The sequence below is a fragment of the Jatropha curcas genome, chromosome 6 (genome assembly GCF_041381405.1).
Source record: "Jatropha curcas cultivar XTBG-Jc1 chromosome 6, XTBG_Jcur_1.0, whole genome shotgun sequence".
Classification (NCBI taxonomy): domain Eukaryota; kingdom Viridiplantae; phylum Streptophyta; class Magnoliopsida; order Malpighiales; family Euphorbiaceae; genus Jatropha; species Jatropha curcas.
The window spans coordinates 19,711-40,785 of NC_143156.1; the positions used below are offsets into that span (position 1 = coordinate 19,711).

General features: G+C 36.2%; 5 protein-coding genes across 11 annotated transcripts; 3 read left to right on the plus strand and 2 right to left on the minus strand.

Moving 5' to 3' along the window:
• Positions 1 to 70: 70 nt before the first annotated feature.
• On the plus strand, positions 71 to 3,271 carry CHX21 (cation/H+ exchanger 21). The gene is made up of 3 exons (XM_012237233.4): positions 71 to 750; positions 831 to 1,820; positions 1,942 to 3,271. Exons 1-3 carry the CDS (start codon positions 502 to 504, stop codon positions 3,145 to 3,147), a joined length of 2,445 nt encoding a protein of 814 aa, XP_012092623.1. The 5' UTR covers positions 71 to 501; the 3' UTR covers positions 3,148 to 3,271.
• A 2,418-nt stretch (positions 3,272 to 5,689) lies between these two features.
• Positions 5,690 to 9,520, plus strand: LOC105650349 (UPSTREAM OF FLC protein (DUF966)). Of its 2 annotated transcripts, none has more exons than XM_037640974.2 (7): positions 5,690 to 5,840; positions 6,314 to 6,469; positions 6,558 to 6,627; positions 6,713 to 6,828; positions 6,924 to 7,527; positions 7,617 to 7,724; positions 9,345 to 9,520. In XM_037640974.2, exons 2-7 carry the CDS (start codon positions 6,346 to 6,348, stop codon positions 9,379 to 9,381), a joined length of 1,059 nt encoding a protein of 352 aa, XP_037496902.1. In that variant the 5' UTR covers positions 5,690 to 5,840; positions 6,314 to 6,345; the 3' UTR covers positions 9,382 to 9,520. The 2 variants fall into 2 exon arrangements, with proteins under 2 accessions (XP_037496902.1, XP_020541410.1); XM_020685751.3 differs by lacking the exon at positions 9,345 to 9,520 and adding an exon at positions 7,994 to 8,147.
• LOC105650319 (elongation factor 1-delta, putative (DUF936)) lies at positions 6,875 to 12,432 on the minus strand. Of its 2 annotated transcripts, XR_016321506.1 has the most exons (5): positions 10,996 to 12,432; positions 10,531 to 10,794; positions 10,353 to 10,444; positions 8,218 to 9,603; positions 6,875 to 8,151 (listed from the first exon to the last, which is right to left on the minus strand). XR_016321506.1 is itself a non-coding variant. In XM_012237197.4 (4 exons), the coding sequence occupies exons 1-4, from the start codon at positions 11,590 to 11,592 to the stop codon at positions 8,823 to 8,825; spliced, it is 1,734 nt and encodes a 577-aa protein (XP_012092587.1). In that variant the 5' UTR covers positions 11,593 to 12,432; the 3' UTR covers positions 6,875 to 8,822. The 2 variants fall into 2 exon arrangements, 1 of the variants encoding a protein (XP_012092587.1); XM_012237197.4 differs by having other exon boundaries at positions 6,875 to 9,603.
• A 225-nt stretch (positions 12,433 to 12,657) lies between these two features.
• On the plus strand, positions 12,658 to 13,190 carry LOC105650350 (uncharacterized). Its single transcript, XM_012237236.4, has one exon. It carries the CDS (start codon positions 12,658 to 12,660, stop codon positions 13,087 to 13,089), a length of 432 nt encoding a protein of 143 aa, XP_012092626.1. The 3' UTR covers positions 13,090 to 13,190.
• Positions 13,191 to 13,335: 145 nt separating this feature from the next.
• On the minus strand, positions 13,336 to 21,043 carry LOC105650321 (uncharacterized). Of its 5 annotated transcripts, XR_002286212.3 has the most exons (14): positions 20,542 to 21,037; positions 18,690 to 18,917; positions 18,425 to 18,494; positions 16,875 to 17,071; positions 16,379 to 16,454; positions 16,198 to 16,281; positions 16,037 to 16,116; positions 15,683 to 15,809; positions 15,412 to 15,471; positions 15,282 to 15,332; positions 15,024 to 15,182; positions 14,481 to 14,613; positions 13,921 to 14,230; positions 13,336 to 13,786 (listed from the first exon to the last, which is right to left on the minus strand). XR_002286212.3 is itself a non-coding variant. In XM_012237200.4 (13 exons), exons 2-13 carry the CDS (start codon positions 18,845 to 18,847, stop codon positions 14,061 to 14,063), a joined length of 1,365 nt encoding a protein of 454 aa, XP_012092590.1. In that variant the 5' UTR covers positions 18,848 to 18,852; positions 20,542 to 21,043; the 3' UTR covers positions 13,336 to 14,060. The 5 variants fall into 5 exon arrangements, 4 of the variants coding, with proteins under 4 accessions (XP_012092590.1, XP_012092589.1, XP_089579685.1 ...); XM_012237200.4 differs by having other exon boundaries at positions 13,336 to 14,230; positions 18,690 to 18,852; positions 20,542 to 21,043; XM_012237199.4 differs by having other exon boundaries at positions 13,336 to 14,230.
• Between the last annotated feature and the right edge of the window lie 32 nt (positions 21,044 to 21,075).

Sequence of the window (21,075 nt, forward strand, 5' to 3'; positions counted from 1 at the left end):
ATTCAATCTTCAACATAAATCAGTGAAAATCAATTACTTTCTTTAAAAAGATTTGATTGCTTGGTAAATGAAAATAAATATATATCTAATTTAGGAAATAGATATAAATAAAAAATAATTTGAGAGAGACAATTGATTTAAAAAAAAAAAAAAAAAAAGGCATTCCAATATAAGATTTTGATGTGCTATTGTTATATATAAAGAGATTAACCAACAAAAAATAGAAAAGTAGAAACCCAACCACAAAGCTAACATACTACTGATAGAAACAAAAATAAAACAATAAAAAATAAAAAACTACACAAGAGCACTTTGTGCGGACAACCATAGAATTTTATCAAATTGCAACAACTTCATGTCTTAATTTGACTAGTCTTCGTGTATTTGCCAGTCAAAGCTCTCTATTATAGCTTTCAGTTTAAATTCTTGTATACAGAATACGTATAAATACATGATTCGGGTAGATTGTAATCGTGCTTGGAGTTGGTAGTAAAAATAAAGATGAATAATAATCAAACCAAAGGATTAAGCGACGGAGAATACATAGTACTTCGGGGAGCTGGAAATACGATAACGGCATGTTACTACGAAAAAGTAACAAACGACAAGGCGTTTTGGAAAAGTGAATATTCATTGATCAATTCTCTTCCTTACTTTGTCATACAATTGAGTCTTATGATGTTGTGCATTCGTCTTTTGTTCATTGTCCTCAAACCTCTTCGCCAGCCACGTTTCTTGGCAGAGCTTTTGGTGAGTATATTTGTAATAAAATCTCTCTGTTTTTGTTTTTTTGAATTTAACCCATCTTTGGTTATTACATTACAACGCAGAGTGGCGTTTTGCTAGGCCAAACTTTCACCGCGGTCAGTCCATTTTCTAATCGATACATACATCCGGCCAAGTCCACCACGACGTTAGACACCATGGGCCAATTAGGTTTGGTTTACTATATGTTCCTTGTGGGCTTAGAAATTGACATAACTACGTTGAGATGCATTGAGAGAAAGGCCATGTGCAATGCAGCGATCACTATTCTGTTTCCTCTCTTTTCTGGGATAGGATTATATTACTTCATTATGCATTTCAAAGATGCGAAATTGATGGGTATGGGCGGTGCTGTGTGGGCCATTACCCTCACTGTCACGAGCTTTTCTGATCTTGCTCGAGTCCTTTCAGACATGAAGCTACTACATACGGATATCGGAAGATTGGCCTTATCGTCAGCTATTCTTTGTGACCTTGTAGCTTGGTCTCTTTTGGTGGCCACAATAACAATGGCTAACCAACATTTTTATTACTTGAATGTATTTACAATGATTGCATTTGCGGTTTTATGTTGGTTTGTGGTGCGGCCTGGCATTTCCTGGATTATTCGTCTCAATAACTCATCCAATGGAGGCATCGATTACGAGCTGCTTACATATTTTATTCTTGGAGGTGTAGTCGTCTTCGGATTCATTACAGATGCTTGCGGCTCTCAGTCCATGATAGGAGCTTTCTTGTTCGGACTTGTTATACCCAAAGGAGATCTTACAACAAAGCTCATAGAGAAACTTGAAGACTTTGTCACTGGGATTATGCTTCCAGCCTTCTTCTGGACCAACGGGCTTAAGACCGATCTATTTGATATGACTGGTAGTGTTAATCCATTGATTGTCATCACAGTCGTAATTTTGGCTTGCTTGACGAAAATTGTAGGCGCCTTCATCTTCTCAATGACTCAGGGCATGTCTACTCGGGAAGGAATCCTTCTTGGGGTCCTTATGAACACCAAAGGCGTTTTGGCTTTAATTGTTATGAACTCTGGGAGAGATTTGCGGGTATGCATTTAATTTTCATCTTCCTCTCTCTCTCTCTCTCTCTCTCTCTCTCTCTCTCTCTTTTTGCATATCAAAATTAAGTTCCATTTCTTTTCTAAAATCTTATAAATTGTACATATAGGGCTTTGACCAACAACTGTTTGCCATTATGACCATGTCCTTGATCCTAATAACTTTGATGGTGAAGCCTATTGCCATGGCTGCCATTAAGTCCACAAAGCATGTCAGACCGTTCAAACGCAGGACCATTGAGCGAAGCAAAAATGACTCTGAACTACGAATTCTTTCTTGCATTCATTCGACTAGCAATTTATCAGGAATGATTAATCTTCTTCAATACTCTAATCCTACAAAGCAATCTCCCATCTGCATTTTCGCTCTCCATTTGCTTCAACTGACAGAAAGACGTGTTACTGCAATGCTAATTGTCCATGACGCTTACAATCATGTTACTGCTGCCACCGGCCAAGGGAGCAAAAACCAGGAGGTACAAGAGTCAGAACACATCATCAATGCCTTCCACACCTTTGAAAGCAAATTCACAGCGATCTCAATTCAGGCACTAACGGTCGTATCTCCATACAGCTCCATGCATGAAGATGTGAGTAGACTAGCAGAGGACAAGAGAGTCAATCTCATCTTGGTTCCATTTCATAAGCAACCAGATATTTATGGCAAACTTCAGGATGAGGAGGACGTTTCATTGAGAGCCGTCAATAGAAACCTCCTAGCAACGGCTCCTTGCTCTATTGGAATACTCATCGATAGGGGTCTTGGCGAATTCCAAACACAGACCCACTTCATCATGGCCTTTCTTGGCGGGGCAGACAGTCGTGAGGCCTTAGCTTTTGCGTGGAGGATGGCAGGAACCATGGGAGTGATGCTTACAGTTGCGCGTTTTGTTCCTACTACAGCAGTAGTGAATGAGGAAAAAGAGGCTTTAACCGAGCTGGATATAGAGAAAAAGCTAGATGATGATTATGTTAATGACTTCAGGTACAAGACGATGTACGATGACTCCATAATATACACAGAAGTACCAGTGAGCTCTGCGGATGAAATAATCACAACAATGAGAAGAATGCATAATGGTTGTGAGTTGTACATAGTAGGACGAGGGCAAGGAGCTGCAACACAATTGACAATGGGGCTATTAGAATGGAGTGACTGTGAGGAGCTGGGAGCCTTAGGTGACACTCTACTTTCATCAGACTTTTCAGAGAATTCATCCATCCTTGTAATCCAACAACACTGTATTCCAGCTACCAGAGAGGGAGGAGTTAAGAATGCACATGTCCATCACAAGTTCCACCATTATAACAACTAAATGACTTGACACTAACATGTAGCTAGCGTAACGTCCCTTCAAGTTTCATTATTGAATTATTTCCTATGTATTTTCCTGCATTTGGAAAAAAAATTAAAAGGACTGGATTTTGGTTTTAACTTTAGCTTGGTTCCATGTGACATTCACTTGTCAAGCATATTGTTAGGAACTTACATAATCGCTATCCCTGACTAGTTATTTGGTTACTAGCTAGGAAGGACAGATACAATTCATAAACTTGATTATAAGGCTTCACATACTCCTCGCAAAACTTCCATATACTCTAATTTTCATATATTCCAAACAACAATAAAATTCTCAAGTCCAGGAATCCTTAGAACAAAATCAGAACCCTGTACAAGATTGGAGGCAAGAAGGATGCAATTACCATTTTGAATTGCATATTACACATATAAAATCATTAAAAATTTTGACAAGCAATGTATAGTTTCTTTCGGTTTAGAACTTGTTAGTTACATTTAAAGAATTGGATGGACATGTATGAATCCATAACTATTTTATTGAGCCTTGGAAATTCAAAACTTTTCTTAGGTTTTTGAAAAAAAAAAAAAAAAAGAATGATAATTTCTGAGAAATCAAAACCAATCAAGGCAGTGTTGATGAAGAAAGAGAGAGAGATGAAAAATGAGGATATTACACATTTATCACGCTCATATACCAACTAATCAAAGTAAGTGTGACCACTTAACTAACATAAACATCTCCTAGCTTATAGAATACTGGTAGAGTGGACATATCATAGCATTATACTTTTAGCCTTATGAGTTTCAACTGAGACGGCACGTTTTTCTTTTTCTATGAAAAATTACAATTTAATTCATTAATTATCAAAACATTCCCCCACGCTCAAGTTACCCATTGCCCAACTATAATCCACTGACCTCCTTCTTCAATCCTATATTCGCCTCCAATCAGCTAACTAAAAAACAACCCATTGATAGTCGGTATCTTAACTCTTAATTTGTTTGTTTCTTTTCTTCCTTCTTTCTTTATCCCTCCCTCCCTCCCTCCCTCCCTCTGCATGCGTAGTACTGTTATACATACCTATAATATGCAGAGAACGAGAGCCTGTGAGAGCCACAATAAAGATAATTAATTAAAGAAGCTAGTCAAGAAAAAAGAGAAAATCAAAGGTAAGAACCTAATCATTCCATCTTTTTCTAATTAAACTGAAATGTTTTAGTTATACACGTCGTCTGGTTCTTGATCGTGCTTTTCTCTTTACAACACTTGCTCAGATTGGTAGTATCTATAGGGAAGTTGCAGAAGAGAACTGGTTGTTGTAACAAGAACTTGTTTTGGCTACGAATCCAAAAGGCTCAGGAACACTGCATCGGAATATAATTAAGGAGTGAATTGGCGTTTACCAAGAACAAGTACGTACATGAAACAGTCAATTACTTAACCCTTTTTCAAATACTTTTGACTGTATGTTTCTCTTCTATCAAAGTATATATATGTATGTCTGTGTCGTTTTGGAGTAATCTTCCTCCTCCGTATGCCATGTGGATGTGGTGCAAAATTTACATTAGGTTGCTGTCAGGATCATGATTCCACTAACATAGTATAATTTAAATAGATTAATTAATATCCAAATGACTAATTTTAGTGCATTATTTTTCTCCCTCATTGATTTAATTACAAAGTGAATATTTACATTTATTATAGACAAATATTTTCCATAAAATAATGATTCATTAATGAAAATAAATAGTAATACTCAATTAATAGAAATTTAATTTGATTTAATTTGAATTTTTTTCCATTTTGATTCAATTTGGTTGATTTGGACTTCACAAAAATCCGTATACTACTTAATGACTCATACAAAATACTAAATAGTTAACCTAAATCTATTTGACAGCGACTCTAATTACCAACTTATAATTGATATAAGTTTCAATTAGTTATAGATTCTATTAATTATCATTTTAAAAAATTCTTCCTATCAAATTTTAGTTTATTTGTATTTATATTATATTCAGACTATATTAATTTTATAAAAATAATTATTAATAAAATTATTGACAGTTATTACAAGCTAAATAATAATTAATAAATTATATTTAGACTATATAATTAAATTTTATAGATAACTAAGCATTTATAGTTATCATCCACTAATTGGTAATTAAATAGCTGAGCAATTTCGGTAGGCTAAATAATATATTCATCTTAAAAAAAATAAAAAATATGTATATAAGTACATGATAATAATATAAAAACAACTATACCTCATTTAATATTTTAACAATTATTATTTTTATTATCATTAAAAATTTAAAAATATCCAGCATATATCAGAGAGACCCTAAATTTGTTGGAGAGTGGTATTTCATATTGACCAATAATTAATAGTATGAAAAGGTATATATAATTGTCCTATCCATTCTCCAAAAAGGAAAAAATAAAAAAAAAATAAAAAAAACTTTGGTCCTATCAAAGAGAATAATATAGAAGAAACCCGCATAAAGAATAGAATTGGAAAATAACGTTTTGGTCAAAAGCTGCCTATTTATGTGAAGTTTGTTAAATCGCGGGAAATCTGAATAAAGGTTGCGGATGATAGCTTCTCTCCATATATACGCATATACTCTCTATCTCGCAAATTATATCTCATCTCTCCACAAAAAAATTGGACAGTGGACAGGGAGAAAGGAGGCAATACTCCGGTAATACTCAAAATCCAATCACTCTTTTCGCTTGCACGATAAATTTTTATACGAAGGATTATTTTATATATGCACCCTAGCTAGGCCTGCATTTATATATATATATATATATATATGTATATATATATATATATATATATATATATATATATATATATATATATATATATTTGTATATGGAGGGAGATACGAGAGTGGATCATTTCAGGCCGGCAGCATGCACAGCAGAGAGACAAAAACATATCTCTCTCGGGGATTGTTATGCTCTGAGTAAATAATTGTTTTTGACAATGAACGATGTTTTGAATATTGTTTGATCGATATATATATATATACATATTAGTCGATCAGAGAACAGTGCCTGAAAAGAAGAGCGGTTTTGTTTCTTGCTGTTCTTTTAAATTTTTGCAATGCATATATATAGGTATATACATGTGTGTGTGTGTGTTTGAATTAGTTTTGTTCAAGAACAGAATTAGAAAGAGAATCGGAAGCATCGACAACCATGCACAAAGGAGGAGAAGTGAGGCGTCTTCACATCATTTACTTCCTTAGTCGTCTTGGCCGCATCGAGCAACCTCATCTCATAAGGGTTCACCATCTCTATCGAAACGGCGTTTATCTCCGAGGTTAATTCCATTCTGCTTTCTTAATTTCAAACTTTTATTTATTTCCTTTTCATGAGACTGATAACATTTTGCTTATTTAAAATTAAAGATGTGAAGAGATGGATGGCTGATCTGCGAGGAAAAGACATGCCAGAATCATTTTCTTGGTCTTACAAGAGGTTGGTGGGTCGCTAAATGTGGGCTGATTGAGCAGTTCAGATTTCCGTTTTTAATTACTAGTAATAATTTTTTGCATTAATGCAGGAAATACAAGAATGGTTACGTTTGGCAAGATTTACTGGATGATGATCTCATTACCCCAATCTCCGACAATGAATACGTTCTCAAAGGATCTGAAATTTTTCCTGCCATTTCTTTTGGTAAGTAAGGTAATATTTTTTATTTGATTTGATTTCCATGCACCACTAAAAGAAAAAGTTGCCATATAATAAAACCAAATATGTGGATAAAACAGATGATGACAAGAAAGTTTCCATGCTAAAAAATGACAAGAATGTCCAAGTTGGGAATCAAATTGACGACAATCAGCTGCAAGAGAAACAAGAATCCCCAGATCCTAGTAGAATCCGTATCCCTACGAAAGCGCCGTCTGAAAATTATGAAGGACCACCCATATTCATATTCAGTTCAGAGGAGTCCACATCAAGTGATGATTTAATTACTAAGCAAGAACAAGATGAAAGCAAACAAGGAATGGACAATTTTGAGTCTCTTTCGTCATCTTGCTTTCGTTCTAACCCGCTACTGGGTGAAAGGAATAAGAAGAACAAGAAGACGAACATCAAAGAGTACAATGACAGCAGCAGTAGCATTGAAAAGATGGACAGCTTAAGTTCACCATTCTCACTTTCACCGCAATCACAGTTTGCAAAGAGTAAGAGCCATTCAACTGGAGCTTCCAAAATGCTTCGAAGCTTGATGACTTGTGGTGCTGTGGACACAAAAGATGCTGCTCTGGTTGCAATTAATGTATATTCTCCTTCCTTGAATAAAGCTGACATTTGCTCTACCAGAGTTCTCGGTACTTCGTGGAGTCAGCAACAACAATACAATTCTCGGTACAACAAATAATTAATTACAGAAATATTAATGTTTCAAGCATTGCCTTACATGTAACAGTAACTAACTTGATTTAAGTAATTAACAGGAGAAGTTCTGATGGAGCTAAGAACTCAGAGAAAAAGCAGCAAAGCAGATTTAGTAATCCAAAAGAAGTTCCTGCTGCTTACAAGCCAGTCGGTGCACCCACCTGCTCGTAAGTCCAATTAATGTCACTTCTCATCTTCAGTTTTTAAATTCTTTTACTGAATTTTATAGATAAAATATAGTTCTAAGACCGCACAAATATAATCTCGATGAAATATATCCAAAAAAGAAATGCTGTTCAGTTTTAAAGTTACATAATTCCTCTGATCCTTCTCGAAATCTGATTAAGATTCACATTACCGAATCAAATTCTTTCTACTAAGATGATCATGTCACATTCTCTGTAAAATTCATAACCATTGCAAGGCAAAAATATAGGCAATGTGGAAAGTCGTTCAAGCCAGAGAAATTGTACACACACATGAAGGCCTGTAAAGGAATGAAAACGTCTGCAAAAACTGCTGCAGCTTCAGTCAGGAACCCACCACCGCCTTCGGGGAATTCAATGAATCATCTAATGGCTATTTCCTGACCAACTGACTTTTGAATATCAATAGGTGATTTCCATTATAGTGTGGGAAAATATGTATTTCATAGCTTACCGGTAAAATTAGAGTACAGGGACACGTTATCAAATTCTTTAGAGAACAGGAAATAACATGCTCCTACATTTGCTTCAAAAGTAATATCTTTTAGAAGGTTAAAAGCTCATTATCACATATTAACTTCACTTGAGGGTAACCTCTTTCTGGAAAATCGACTTTTCAAGGATGGCTGGAATTCACTTCACCTGGTAACATATGCCTGCACAGAAAACAAACCTACAGCACTGGAAATTTTGAACATCGACAGATTTTGGATTTCGAGCTCATTTATAAGTTACACTTCACAACTGTCTATAGTCAACAAGAAAAAACTGAAAGAAATATGTTTCCAAAAGGAGAACCTGTCATGATATCATCAAAGAAATCAGGTAAATTTGGAGAACAAAGAAATAATACAAGTTGAAGCCAGTGCCATCTTCCTCGCTGTCAGGGGGGATAGGTCGATAATGGTTAAAAATTTGGAAATGTTAAAAAGAACACTCATTTTATGAATTTTGGTTATCGGAAAAAAACCTTGCAGTTAACCATAAAATACCCAATGCCAAAGGGAAACAGAAACTAATCAGCTCCTGGGTATCGCCACAGTTAGTTCTCATTGAATATTATCTATTCACAGCAGCTACAGCTGTTTCAACATGCTCCAGTAGAAACTCATATAATTTCTTTCTCAAGTCTTCTACCCTTCCACTAGTCATAACTTCCCTACTGCTCAAGTCATCTAACCACTGATTCACCCTTTTAAGCTGCCCAAGAAGACAGGCAATTTCAGAACCTTCCGCTCTGCAAAACTGAAATCCATTGTTCAATGACTTCTCCATATACTCCAAGAACCATCCACGAGAATGCAAGAGCAACTTTTCAGCTAAACTTGCTGCTTTCTTTAACCCATTTCCCTTAGGACAATGCTCCCTTTTCAGATCCATCTTTTTTCTAACTGAAAGATGTCTCACTAAAGATGGCACTTGCTTAGGGCTTGAATCTGATAAGTTGCTATTGTTCCTAGGTCTTTGATTGTTTTGAGGAGATTGATTCTCAGATTTAAAATCTTCTGTGCTGTTCTCGAGGACAACATAATGACAGTTATTGCTATTCACCATTTCACTCTTCTCTGGCTTCTTGAACAGGATGAATTTGGAAAGGTTGGTCTCTATGGCGGCATGAAGCCAAGAAGCTGCACTTCTACTTGTTTTAGTTTTTTCTACATCAGCTGATAAACAATGTTGGCTATTGTAAAAGCTTGATTTTGTTTCTAGACGGCTGTCACTGAGTAAAGAATTAATCACCACTGCTGCTTTCTGCATATTCTGGTGCAGGTCCAAATATTGTTCAACTAGTGATCCTGAATATATATTCTCTGGAGACTTGCACAGTTCTGCAAATTCTCTAAAAAACCAAAAAAAAAAAATGATAATAATAAATAATAACAAATACAATAATCAGAACTGAAGGAACATAAGACACGTGCATAGATATTTTTAATTAAATACATAGCAGAATGAAGAGGCAGTTCTAGATTCCTTTTTCATGTTTCTTTTATTAATCATACTTTACATTATAATAGAAAAAAAAAAAATCTCCAGCAGATAGTATAAAATCCAGAATATCAAGGAAAATTGGTGATGAGCAGATTTTAGTTAGTTGTATAGTTGCATCGAGTTTAAGAAAGAGACGCATGAATACTGTTTTATACCAGAAAAAATAAATACACTCCTAAGAAAGTCAAAATCTGCACGCCTGCCATGCTCTGAAGTTTGGCTTTGACAAAATGATCATAATAAATTCCCGGTTTCAGTGTCTAAACAATGAGGTGAAAGGAATGCAATTGTGACCTTTATGAGAAATTGGCAGTATTTTATCTCTTTTGGTTTTCACTTGCTATGTTGATCCAATGTCATAGATCATATGGAACTCCGTAAATGAATTCATGAGAATAAGAGCAAAGGTCTTCCTATTAGTTTAAAGATAAGCAGTTCTGAGGAAATTAGTGTTTTGCACTATGATGAATCAACCAAAGTTTCAGGAAAGAAATTTTGACCTCAAATTTCATCAAAGTGACAACACAAGAAGAAAATAAAACTATGCAGACCAGTTGATGATTAAATTAAGTACGATTAGAAGAATAAGATTCATACTGCATGCAACGAATGACGTTTTCAGCAACTGATGCCTCTTCTACTGCACTTACAGCAGCCAAAAAAGCAACATTTCTATGATGCACGGTTTCCTGAAATCAAGAAGAACTTAAGAAGTAAGAATTTGGCACGAAATGGTCCACAATAGAATGTCAAAAGCATGGATTTGGGTTCAAACCTTTCCTAGATTCTGAATGGTGGGAGGAAGCACATTCCACGAAATCCTTTGTTCTTGTTCAGACCATGTTTTGGAACTAGTAGGCACCTTCACAAGACAGCTGGGAATGGTCCGGTCAGCAGCTGACTTGAAATCATTCTTCAAAGGCTTTGCAGGGACTTTAGGTGAAGACTGTTGATTTTTGCTTTTCAATGGCGAGACACATAAAGTTGGCCTCTTCAGTGTTGAATCGTTCTTAGGAGAGGCCTTCTTATCCAAATGAACCTGCAGCAACATTTGGTGATGAGCACTGTGAAATACAAATGGTACTATAAGGAGCATGTGGAGTTGCACCTATGAATACATAATAAACTAGCACTACATAAATTCAAAACCTCTAAATTTAGCTTTTCCAAGCGAACAAATGCAGATGTGAAAAAGAGCCAAAAGAAAGAAAAGGGAATGGAATGAAGAGCAAAACCATACATTACTGTTGGACGATTTCAGACTGAGATTAGTGTGAGAAGAAGATTTGGGTGTTGGAGTTTGATCCCAGATCCTCCTGGCCGAATCTAAACTCAACCTTCTCATCTCCAAACCTTCCACCTTGGAATCAACTGCTCTCTTCTTTGTCTTGGTCAAAGATTCATTCTTGGACCCCTTCTTCTCCTTGCTTAAATTCACATTAACATTAGCTTTAATAGGCAATAGATCACTCGACACCAAATCCTTGGGATTTCCCACACAGGGCCGCCTCCTGGGCACGGGCTTCAACCCGCGAAGCACCGGAACGGGCGAACCCCAATCCAACCTTGAAATGTAAACGAACTGTCCTAGTTGGATCTTGTCACTGTATATCAAATCCATGTCCTCATCCGGAATGGACACGTAAGCAGAATGCAGAGAGTCTGAAACCTTCAAGAAGAAACCAGTGCTCTGCCAGGGATCCTCAGCTCCAGCAAGAGAAGGCAAGATTTCCACCACCTGGAGGAGCGCGGACCGGTGTTCTCCGGTAACACTCACGTCCTTGTTGCCCGCATTCTCTAGAAGCTTTGATAGCACTCCAGGAGTAAGGAACGCCATGGGGATGGGATTGAGTTATTCTTTGTTTCAAAGCAATGCGCTGCTTTCTTCTGTCTCTGTTTCTGCTGCCATGCACCGCCACCATGGCCAAGAAAGTAGGCTGTACTACTGCTGGCGCTACTACTCTCTACTGAAGCGATTGAAGCGGGGAAAAGTTATGTCGCTATCAGAATCTCAATGCAGCATTGGAGAAGCTGCCTTCCGGTTCCGGGTTTTTTTTTTTTTTTTTTTGTTGGCATGAAAAGACACGTTTCAGCGAGATGTATGTGGATATTTAGGCTTGAGATCCCCGTCGAGGTACAGAAGGAAGAGAAAATGCGCAGGTTCCCAGGAATATGCATATTCTGCTAAAAGCGATTCTCCAAAGCTAATAAGACAAACATCTATTGACTACTGCTCACAGTCTGAGTATCAGCAAAAGAAAAGACCATCTTTTGAATGTTGATTGTCCCTCTCTTTTAACACATACTACACAGACCTTCGACGGTCAAGTAACGGCAAAAGATTGTGCCAATGGCATTACTTGGCAATTTCATTTCTTGGATCCATTGAATTGTTTTCTACTACTTTTTTCCTTTTTCTTCTCTATGGAATGGACCGGACCTATATGTAACTATCTACTTTGAGGCGTGAAGGAAGATGGGCTTCCCAAGAAGGTCATTAGTAGAGGTTGACAAAGATGGGCCAGACAAAATATTAAAGCTCCACAAATTGAATCTTTGTTAACGTACGTAACTCGAACTCTCGAAGTAATCAAGTTACGTACTCAAAACTCGAAAAGAGAGATTGACCGCAAGAAAAAAATGGAGTATAATGGTAACATTAAATTCTTAATTTGAGTGATGAAGAGTGAGCACAACGAATTATAGTCGTTTGGTGCAACTTCACCTTCATCGCTATGCAGGAGAAATATCGTCCTTAATATTTAGGCTTGGTTTGTAAAGCGAAAACAGACGTTTCACCTTTTTTAATTGTTTCCTAAGTAAACTCGACCCTTCCATCCCTTCAATATCAACTTCTTCCTCCTAGAGATGATGCTCATGTCTTCTGAGTCAGAAACTGAAAATGGGGAGCGAGTGCAATCCAAGCAAACACCGGTATGACATTACCATGTCCAAAAGAACAAGAAAGCCTTTGAAGAGTAACATGCCACAAGCGCATGCTGATCTTCGAGGAGAAGATAATTTGCTTGCAAAAGTTGATGAAGATCGCAAGAGCTTGAAGCAACTCATCAATGGCATTGCCAATAATGTTGAAGAAACCAAGGAGGACAGCGAAAATAGAGGCAGAAATTCTCTTGGCCAACACTTCTCTGAAGAAGAGAAACAGCTTCAATTGATGAGGAGGCAGAACCAACAAGGTCTGCAAGCAGTAAAACTTAAAGGAATTATGGGTCGCTATGTAAAAGTTCTGAGCCATTTGATCAAGGTCAAACGCGATTCTACCCGAACTAATATTAGACCCCGGAAAAAGCCTGTTCTCCATCTCGCAATGTAGGATATCATATGTATTTTCCTGTGGCTGCTGAGCTGATCATCTTTTTCATTGCTGGTATGACATGAAATATATATAATATATACATATAATATTTTTCTGAACCGTTAAATTAGCATCAACGATATACTATAAACATTGGCTTTCTCCATGGTACAAAGTTCAAGCATTCATGCATAATTTTCTACAGGATTCCAGTGCTCCAGCATAATTTAGGAATGATAAGAAGTAGTTTACTGGCAGAATAAGTACTCATCCGAATTTGAATTTATTGATAATTCCACTACTAATCTCATATCTATCCAAATTTTTGAAATTCACTTTTATCTACAATAACTATCTCAAACCCAATAAACATTTTGTAAATCTGCTTGATCCAATCAATGAATTCAGACATTTCAGCTTAATGGACAGTTTCTATTTCACATTCGGATGAAACAGCTCATTGTATATCCTGAGTTGAGTACATAAATACAAACAAAATACACGACTTCTATGTATTTTATAAAGGCAGGTTTCACAGCAGCAACATCAAGAAATTGATCAGTGACGTCTAAGTTCAGGAGATGAAAGGACGTTTACCTTCCAGGCCTGCGGACCATATTCCCAGAGAAAAACAGTGTGCCATAACCGAACAGTAGGAAAAAGCTGTCAACTGCTGAGCTCGTTAACAAATTAGTATAGTTTGCTTGTAAACATCCTGTAAGAATGTATTAGTGTTAGTTTTTCTTAAACTGCACGTCTGGTGTACAACATTTGAATGAAGCCTAGCCTTGTGTAGAAAGAATGTTCAAATAACTATCCTATGAGCAAAGAACAAATACTGGACATGACCTCCTTGAAAGAATAAAGTAAAATAAACTAAATCCCAGCCGATTGGGTTGTACTGATCTGAAATTCTTCATCCCTAACTGAGCACAACTGCTGGGGTATATTGCAATCTTCACAATAAATTGGCAACTTTTCATACATCATTACTCCAAAAGTGGCTCCATCAGGGGTTTGTACTGAGGAGCATGCAGTTTCATAGTGTATGTAACAGCTACACCAAGAAGTGAACAAAAAGCTGGAACCAGACCCAAACCATATCTTGTAACTGAAATATAATCTGCTAAAAGAGTATTCTGGACTTTCGGCGAGATGCCTGCAATGAGCAGTGCAATATTGAGTAGGTTTCAACAATTAAATGCAAAATAAAGAAATAACATGTACATTATTTATATATCTGCAATAGATATGCAATTGTTAGGGTGCAAGGCTACTAACTTAAAGTTTAGTAACGAAACAAGTCCCCTGAATCTACAATACATCTTATTTGACATTTTGTTTTTATTTTCCTCTTTTGTACTATAACAAAAAGGTTGGAGCAGGCCTTGCAGTTAAATCCAACTTACTTTGAAATGATTGAAGAGCATACAGAGCAAGTCCACATGAAATCTTGTCTAAAAAGCTAAGGGATCCATAAACAAACGCACAGCCATTGAGATCTGAACCGACTAGAACACTTTCCATGCTTATTCCAGTTACCTGATGTTCATATTTTCAGTAGGGAAAAAAAGAAAAAAAAAAGAAAACCACAGGGTGAGCAAAACATGCAAGTCATCTGCAACCGCAAAAACCATGTAAATTTCTTAACAGATACGTAAGACTGAAAATCAAAAACAGAAAACAGATTTGGAAAGTATGGCAGCACAGAAGGAGACAATCCAGCCCTTAAAATATCAATGTGACAAATGCCCTAATGTGTAATTATTATATGCAAATACGTAGGGGAAGAGGGGAATGGGGTGACGGAAGCAATAGACTTAACCTCACACAGCCACACAACTAAAAGTGTACTAGAAAAAAAATTTAAAAAAAAAAAAAACAAAAAAATCAACACACATTTGACAAGTACTTGACATTTCGGAGTTAAAGCAAAGAATCTGAAATCATACCATCATTAGAGCATTTGCTATCCCAATAAATATGGATATGACAAACATGAAAGCACTCAGGCTTCTGGGTAAAAGAAGGATGCTTGCACCACAAAACATCCAAAGAATGCCGCCAGCAGAGTAGTATGCTTTCAGGCGTTGTCCAGTCCAAGATATTTCCTACAATATGTATGTAGAAAGCCTAATTATCAACAAAAGAATAAACATAAACAAATCATGCAAGGATATCAAATATAGAAGTCAACAAATGAGGGTCACCTGCATGATGACAGATATAACAAAGCTGCTGATGTAAATGATTGCAGGTACCTACTCCCAACAATAAGACATGATATCAGATTCATATACAAATGTTAAAAGCTCGAATTGATAAGATCTGTGCACCTACCAAAGCTTTAGCTGATTGGGTCATTCGCAAATCGTTAATCACATAGAATGCAAGATATGCCTGAGGAAAAGAAGCCATTGTGATGTAAAAACTACTAGGAAGGAAGGCCTATTTTTCGACAATACTTCCCATAATATCCACGGGGAATTTAGCTTTTAACCAATCTATAAATAGTGAAATGGAGTATCTCATACTCATGAAAATAAGGAACTTCTAGAATAAAGGTGAGATGCAGGCCAGGGCCACAATATAAAGGCAAATGTACACAGACCTGGGAAACATTTTGTACAAGCCTTGTAAGCACATATACAAGTCCAACTTGGTAGTATAAAATTTTCTTGAACCAGTAAGTCCATGATATCCTTGCATAACGATTTCCATGCAGACTTATCCTTAATCTACATTTAAAAGGGAAATCTATTACTCCAACCAATTATTTAGTGGTAATACGGAAACAATCAAGCTTGCATGAGAATCATTCAAGGTGAGAATATTAAAGGTGAGAATGATTCTCCAGTGCCGCAATACCTTGTTGATCAAAGTTTTGGTCCATTAATGGCATAAGCACTTATCAGAACAACCCATAAGAATCGGAGTACTTGTTTAGGACATCTAGTAACAATACCTTGGCTCCTTGGTTCCAAGATGAAATATTCCCACAAAGCAGCATCCAATAAAAATTGACACGTATGCAATCCAACGGTACTGTTCATTGGTGGCCATTAAAGAGGATAAGGGTAAGCTCTTAAGAGTCAAATTGAAAAGCATAGCTGAAGTAAATAATACCTGATTTTCAATATCATCATGTGTTTTTGCTTCACTGACGTTGAATACTGTCAAAGCAACTGCATAAAGACTGAGATTGGCAACCTAGGAAATTTTTTGCAAAATGAGAACCACATTTAGTGACATTGCATTAAGAATATGATGAAAAGCAAACATTAAATAGTATTCAGAGAAAGCCAACCATAGTAAAAGCATTTCGACAGCTAGCCATCACCACCCTGCTTGTTGAATTCAGGGAGATGCAATTCACCATGGACCTTCAAGAAAACAGCAACAATTTGCTATAGATGAGTAGTTTAGGACATGGTGTTATAATTGAATGCATGCGTTGTATATACATACTCCTCCACATCCCAGAGAAATAAATAGCATTCTCATGGAAAAAAACGAGGAAAAAAATGAATCAGCCATTAGATTTTGATAAAAACTTAGTTAAAATAGAATGCTAAAGAAAGAGAGGAGGACAGAAAAGAGAAAAGGGGTGATATTTTTTTAATAGAGTGACACCACAGCAATCAGATGAAAAAAGAAAAGCTATCAATTAATGGGAAAATAAAAAAGAAAAAACTAAAAGAATTTCAAAAAATTCAACTTACATATGGAAGATCTAAATTGTAGAAATGAGAGCAACAACTTCAAATTTGAAATGAAAAATAATAAACAATAGAGGACATTACATGTGTGAAACTTGAGTAGCAGCCCAACCCACATTGAAGATTGCAGCAAAGACACTATAAGAAATTGTTTCTATAGTCCATGAATTGGTGCTGAAGATTTTACAAGGCCAACAGCCACCAAAAACAGATGAAAATGAAATGGCAACCAGGACTGATCCTGCACCATGCCATATTTTGAAATGTCCAAACCTGTCTATCTATAAGTAAAATCATTGAGAAAATAATTATCCCAAAGTAAGGCGAAAGTCATGCAAAAACTAAAAGCATTGAAAATATTACAAACTCAATAACAATTCAAAGTTAGGAGATAAAATTGCTGTCTATCAAGGTAGTATCAACATAGCATGCCTGTGCTGTTGCCGTCCAGTTTCTGGAGGGAAGTGTCAATTTCAAATAAAGAGCACAAACAATGGTCCGCTTGCCTCATTTACATATTCAATTCAAATCACACATGAAAGCTGAAAAGGAATCTCAAAAAAGATTTAAAGGAAACAATTTTTTTTTTCTTTTACTATTTTAGCCAGTACAAGAGGATCTTTGTCAACTCCCATGGCCCTAACTAGGTAAATTGCAGATTGAGGAACACCAGGAAACAGCAAAAGTGAGGAAAGTTACAGAGGGAGAAGATAAGAGAGTTTTCATAATCAATTCTGCTATTTCTTATGGAATTCTTCCAGAGGACACGTAATCACTTCTTATACCAACACCTCATCGATCCATGTTCTTGCTTCTAATCAAAGCACTGCAGTTACTACAATTTTCAGACATAACAACAGTTTCAAAATTGCTAGAGCTATTGACAGCTGATTTCCATGAGAGAGATTACATTACAATGTAATTTCAATTGAACCAACTTTTAAATTTCAAAGATAATAACAAATTAATTAAGAGACATCCTCCATGCAAACCAAGTGAAAATGATCAAGGATCCAAATAGCAATACAAGAGATTGTTTGCTTCACCTATCCTCCCCCCACACCCTGTTCCTCTGAATAGAAAACACTCAAATAACAAGGAAGCACTTCTTTGAAAAAAAAAATCATCTAAATCAGTAGAAGCTCAACTGAAGTCGTTGAACCCTATTTTAGTCCTTGAACATTACATTATTTGTCATCATGCTGAAATTAAGATTCTTCTTAATAAAAACCACATCATATGAAATATACAATACGTCACTAAACTCAACCCGACCTCTATATTTAAGGTCTCATTGTTAATTCACTTAATGATATTCATATTGTACACTGTCTTAACTTGTATGTTATAAACTAAAATTTATAAATCATGATTGACCATCTCGGAACTGAAGGCATATACTCAAAAGTGCCTTCACACAGAGAACATAATCTATAAAACTTAGCATCTCTATATTTGCAGAAAAACAAAAAAAAGAAGACATACAAAATATCATTCCGCAAGACAAAGAATATCAGCAAAGTACTATTACAGAAAAGAATACACAAAACTAGATCCAACCAAATTTCAAAAAGAAACATAGATTAGAAGAACATGCATTACTTAATGGCAAATCATGCAGTACAATTTTATACCAGTTCACCCGTAAATATGGTGGCAAATCCATCAGCTATCTGACCTGAAAGCATTACTATAGCAGCATCTCTGTAAAATTCATTGAATAGAACATAAGAGCCTGCTAGAATGAATAAACCATGAGAACTACCAGAATTTACATATGTAAAAAACAAGGGAAGAAAACACAAACACACACACAAAGCTTAAACTGGATTTTGGGGAAAAAAAACTATATTGCAAATGTAAGTAACAATATGGATTACGTTCTGCAAGTACATATACCTCGGGGAGAGTCCAATATCAGTTAAGAATAATAAGAGATAAGTAAACCAACAAGCAGAAGTGATGTCATTTAGCATGTGACCCACACCATAATAGAAAACAGCCCATCTTCCAACTGGTTTCAAATATGAACTATCTTCTTCAATGTCATCACCCATTTATCCTACAAAAGTTAGATCTTTAACACTTAAAACATGTCAAGAAGTATGGTTTCAGATCTGAGGGAACCTGCAAAATAGAAATTGAAGTTCAGAGAATGAAAAGTTGATACCGATTCTACTAAATTAATTACAATACCAACCATAAATTTCCAAAGGCAACTTTTCTGAAAGGAACAGATAGTCCACACACAAGATTCGGCCATAGCATAATCAATGGCCACATCAGATATCATTCACAGGTATAACCTTTCAAAATTTCAAAATCTGAGTTATTTGTAAAGCTCCTTTCCAATTGATTTTTAGTTTTTGCAACACTTCCATGCAATCTCTCTCATTATCCTGAAGTTTTCCTTTTCCTTCTTGGAAGAAATTTATCAATGTGCAGAAGAAAAAAATAGCAGATACAGACATTTTCAAGCTTAAACACACTACCACAGCAAAAAGAGAACAGCTATAGGCTAGTAAAGAAACCCAAGAAGCAGAATAAAGATAGAGGAATCCTTCAAAGAGGATGATCTAATTTATTCCTCCGCAAACCTAGGCTAATGCTTTGCCATCACAAAATTCTCAATCCAGTCCCTAAGTTCGTCAAAGTATCAAGGTGAATTTCTGAAGGATTACCTGCTCATCATGGTAATTATTCTAGAGAGGTCTTAAATTTCTCTCTTTACAAATTTGGTAAGTTACTAACACCAAGCCAAACTCAAAACTAACTATGAGAATGATCCACTTTTGTTCTGATGCAAAACTTCTTCAACACCGTGGACCAAATTTTCTGCAAAACAATAACCACAATAATACATGGTCCCTAGCTTCCATGACTTCTCTAAGAAAACATACATCGTCAGGACTTATCAAGAATCCCATGTCTGCCTTTTATTTCTCTACTTGATAGCAGCAAAGAATTGGAATATCCTTGGGAAGCCAAACTCTTCAATAAACCAAGAGCTCATTTTTAGATGGGAAACCCTAATAAAAAAAACTTGATACCCGCAGCATAGGAGAATATATCACATGGCAGTGGCTCAAGTGCTCACTGCATTGAGACCTGGAGGATAGATAAGACCAGAGGTCCCATTCTGCAATAACATTTGCCTCACACTGACAGTCAACGTGGACTCTAACATGATCCAACTTCCACATAAGGGCAACAGAGGTGAATTATATTAGGGTGCCAATTTTCACTATTAAAGATGGGATTTTTTACCATTCTACAAGTATCATAACGCATCCGGTAAAAGGAAAAGCTCCAGAATTTTCCTCCTAATGCAAGAGAAAGTTCCTATTTTTGAGAGTAAAATTAAGTCCAAAATCAAATTACTCAGTGTCCTCCATCCAAACCACATTCCCCTCCATTGAAACAACAATTATTCTAATACTGTGGTCAGTGTTTAGGACTCCATCGAGTTGTTTCCAAGCATTCATGCAAACCCAATTGAACAAAATCACTGAAGCAAATAAACAGTAAATATTAAACAAGAACGAGCTTGAAAATTGAATTTCACCTGTGTCAAACACCAAAATAAAAAAGGACGGACCAAAAAACTCAGAAGCAATTAAAAAAAATCGTTAATACCAAGGAAGCAAAAACTAGTATAGAAAAAGAAAAAAGAAAAACAGTGAGAGCAGTTGGAAACAAAAGAGAAGCAGAAGGACCAGTAGATAGAGAGGAGATTGGGGCAAAAACCAACCTTATGAGCCAAAAGCGTCCAATTGCTGAGCAGAAGGGTGAGTCTAATGGATTATGGGCACCAAACATATAAGGAGCCAAATTGGGAGTTATGTACCAGGAGATGAGATGAGATGAGATGTCTTGCACAACTCAGCAACTCGGTCCTCACTCATCCAAAGCGGCGGTTCTGTCTTCTTCTTCTTGACATCTGGCATTTCACATTTCACCCCGTTGCCTGCGGGACAGATACTAATTTTGGAACTCTTCTAATATTCCTGAGGGGGACAACAGTTGCCGCTAGATACGCCAGATATCATACATGCGAGAAATGCTGAGGTTACTGCTGTCATTTAGAATGGGAGGTGAGGAGGAGAAGGAAGCAATGTCTAAACTCCATTTATTTTAAATTATTAAATCAAATGTGAAAGCAAGGGGAAGCCGATTTACGACTTTCGAGGAACTAACAAGAAATTGCATTTGGACCTTAATGGGGAAAAAGATAACAACCTACTACCTAACACTCTTCTAGGACGTGGGTCCCACATAAAATCAA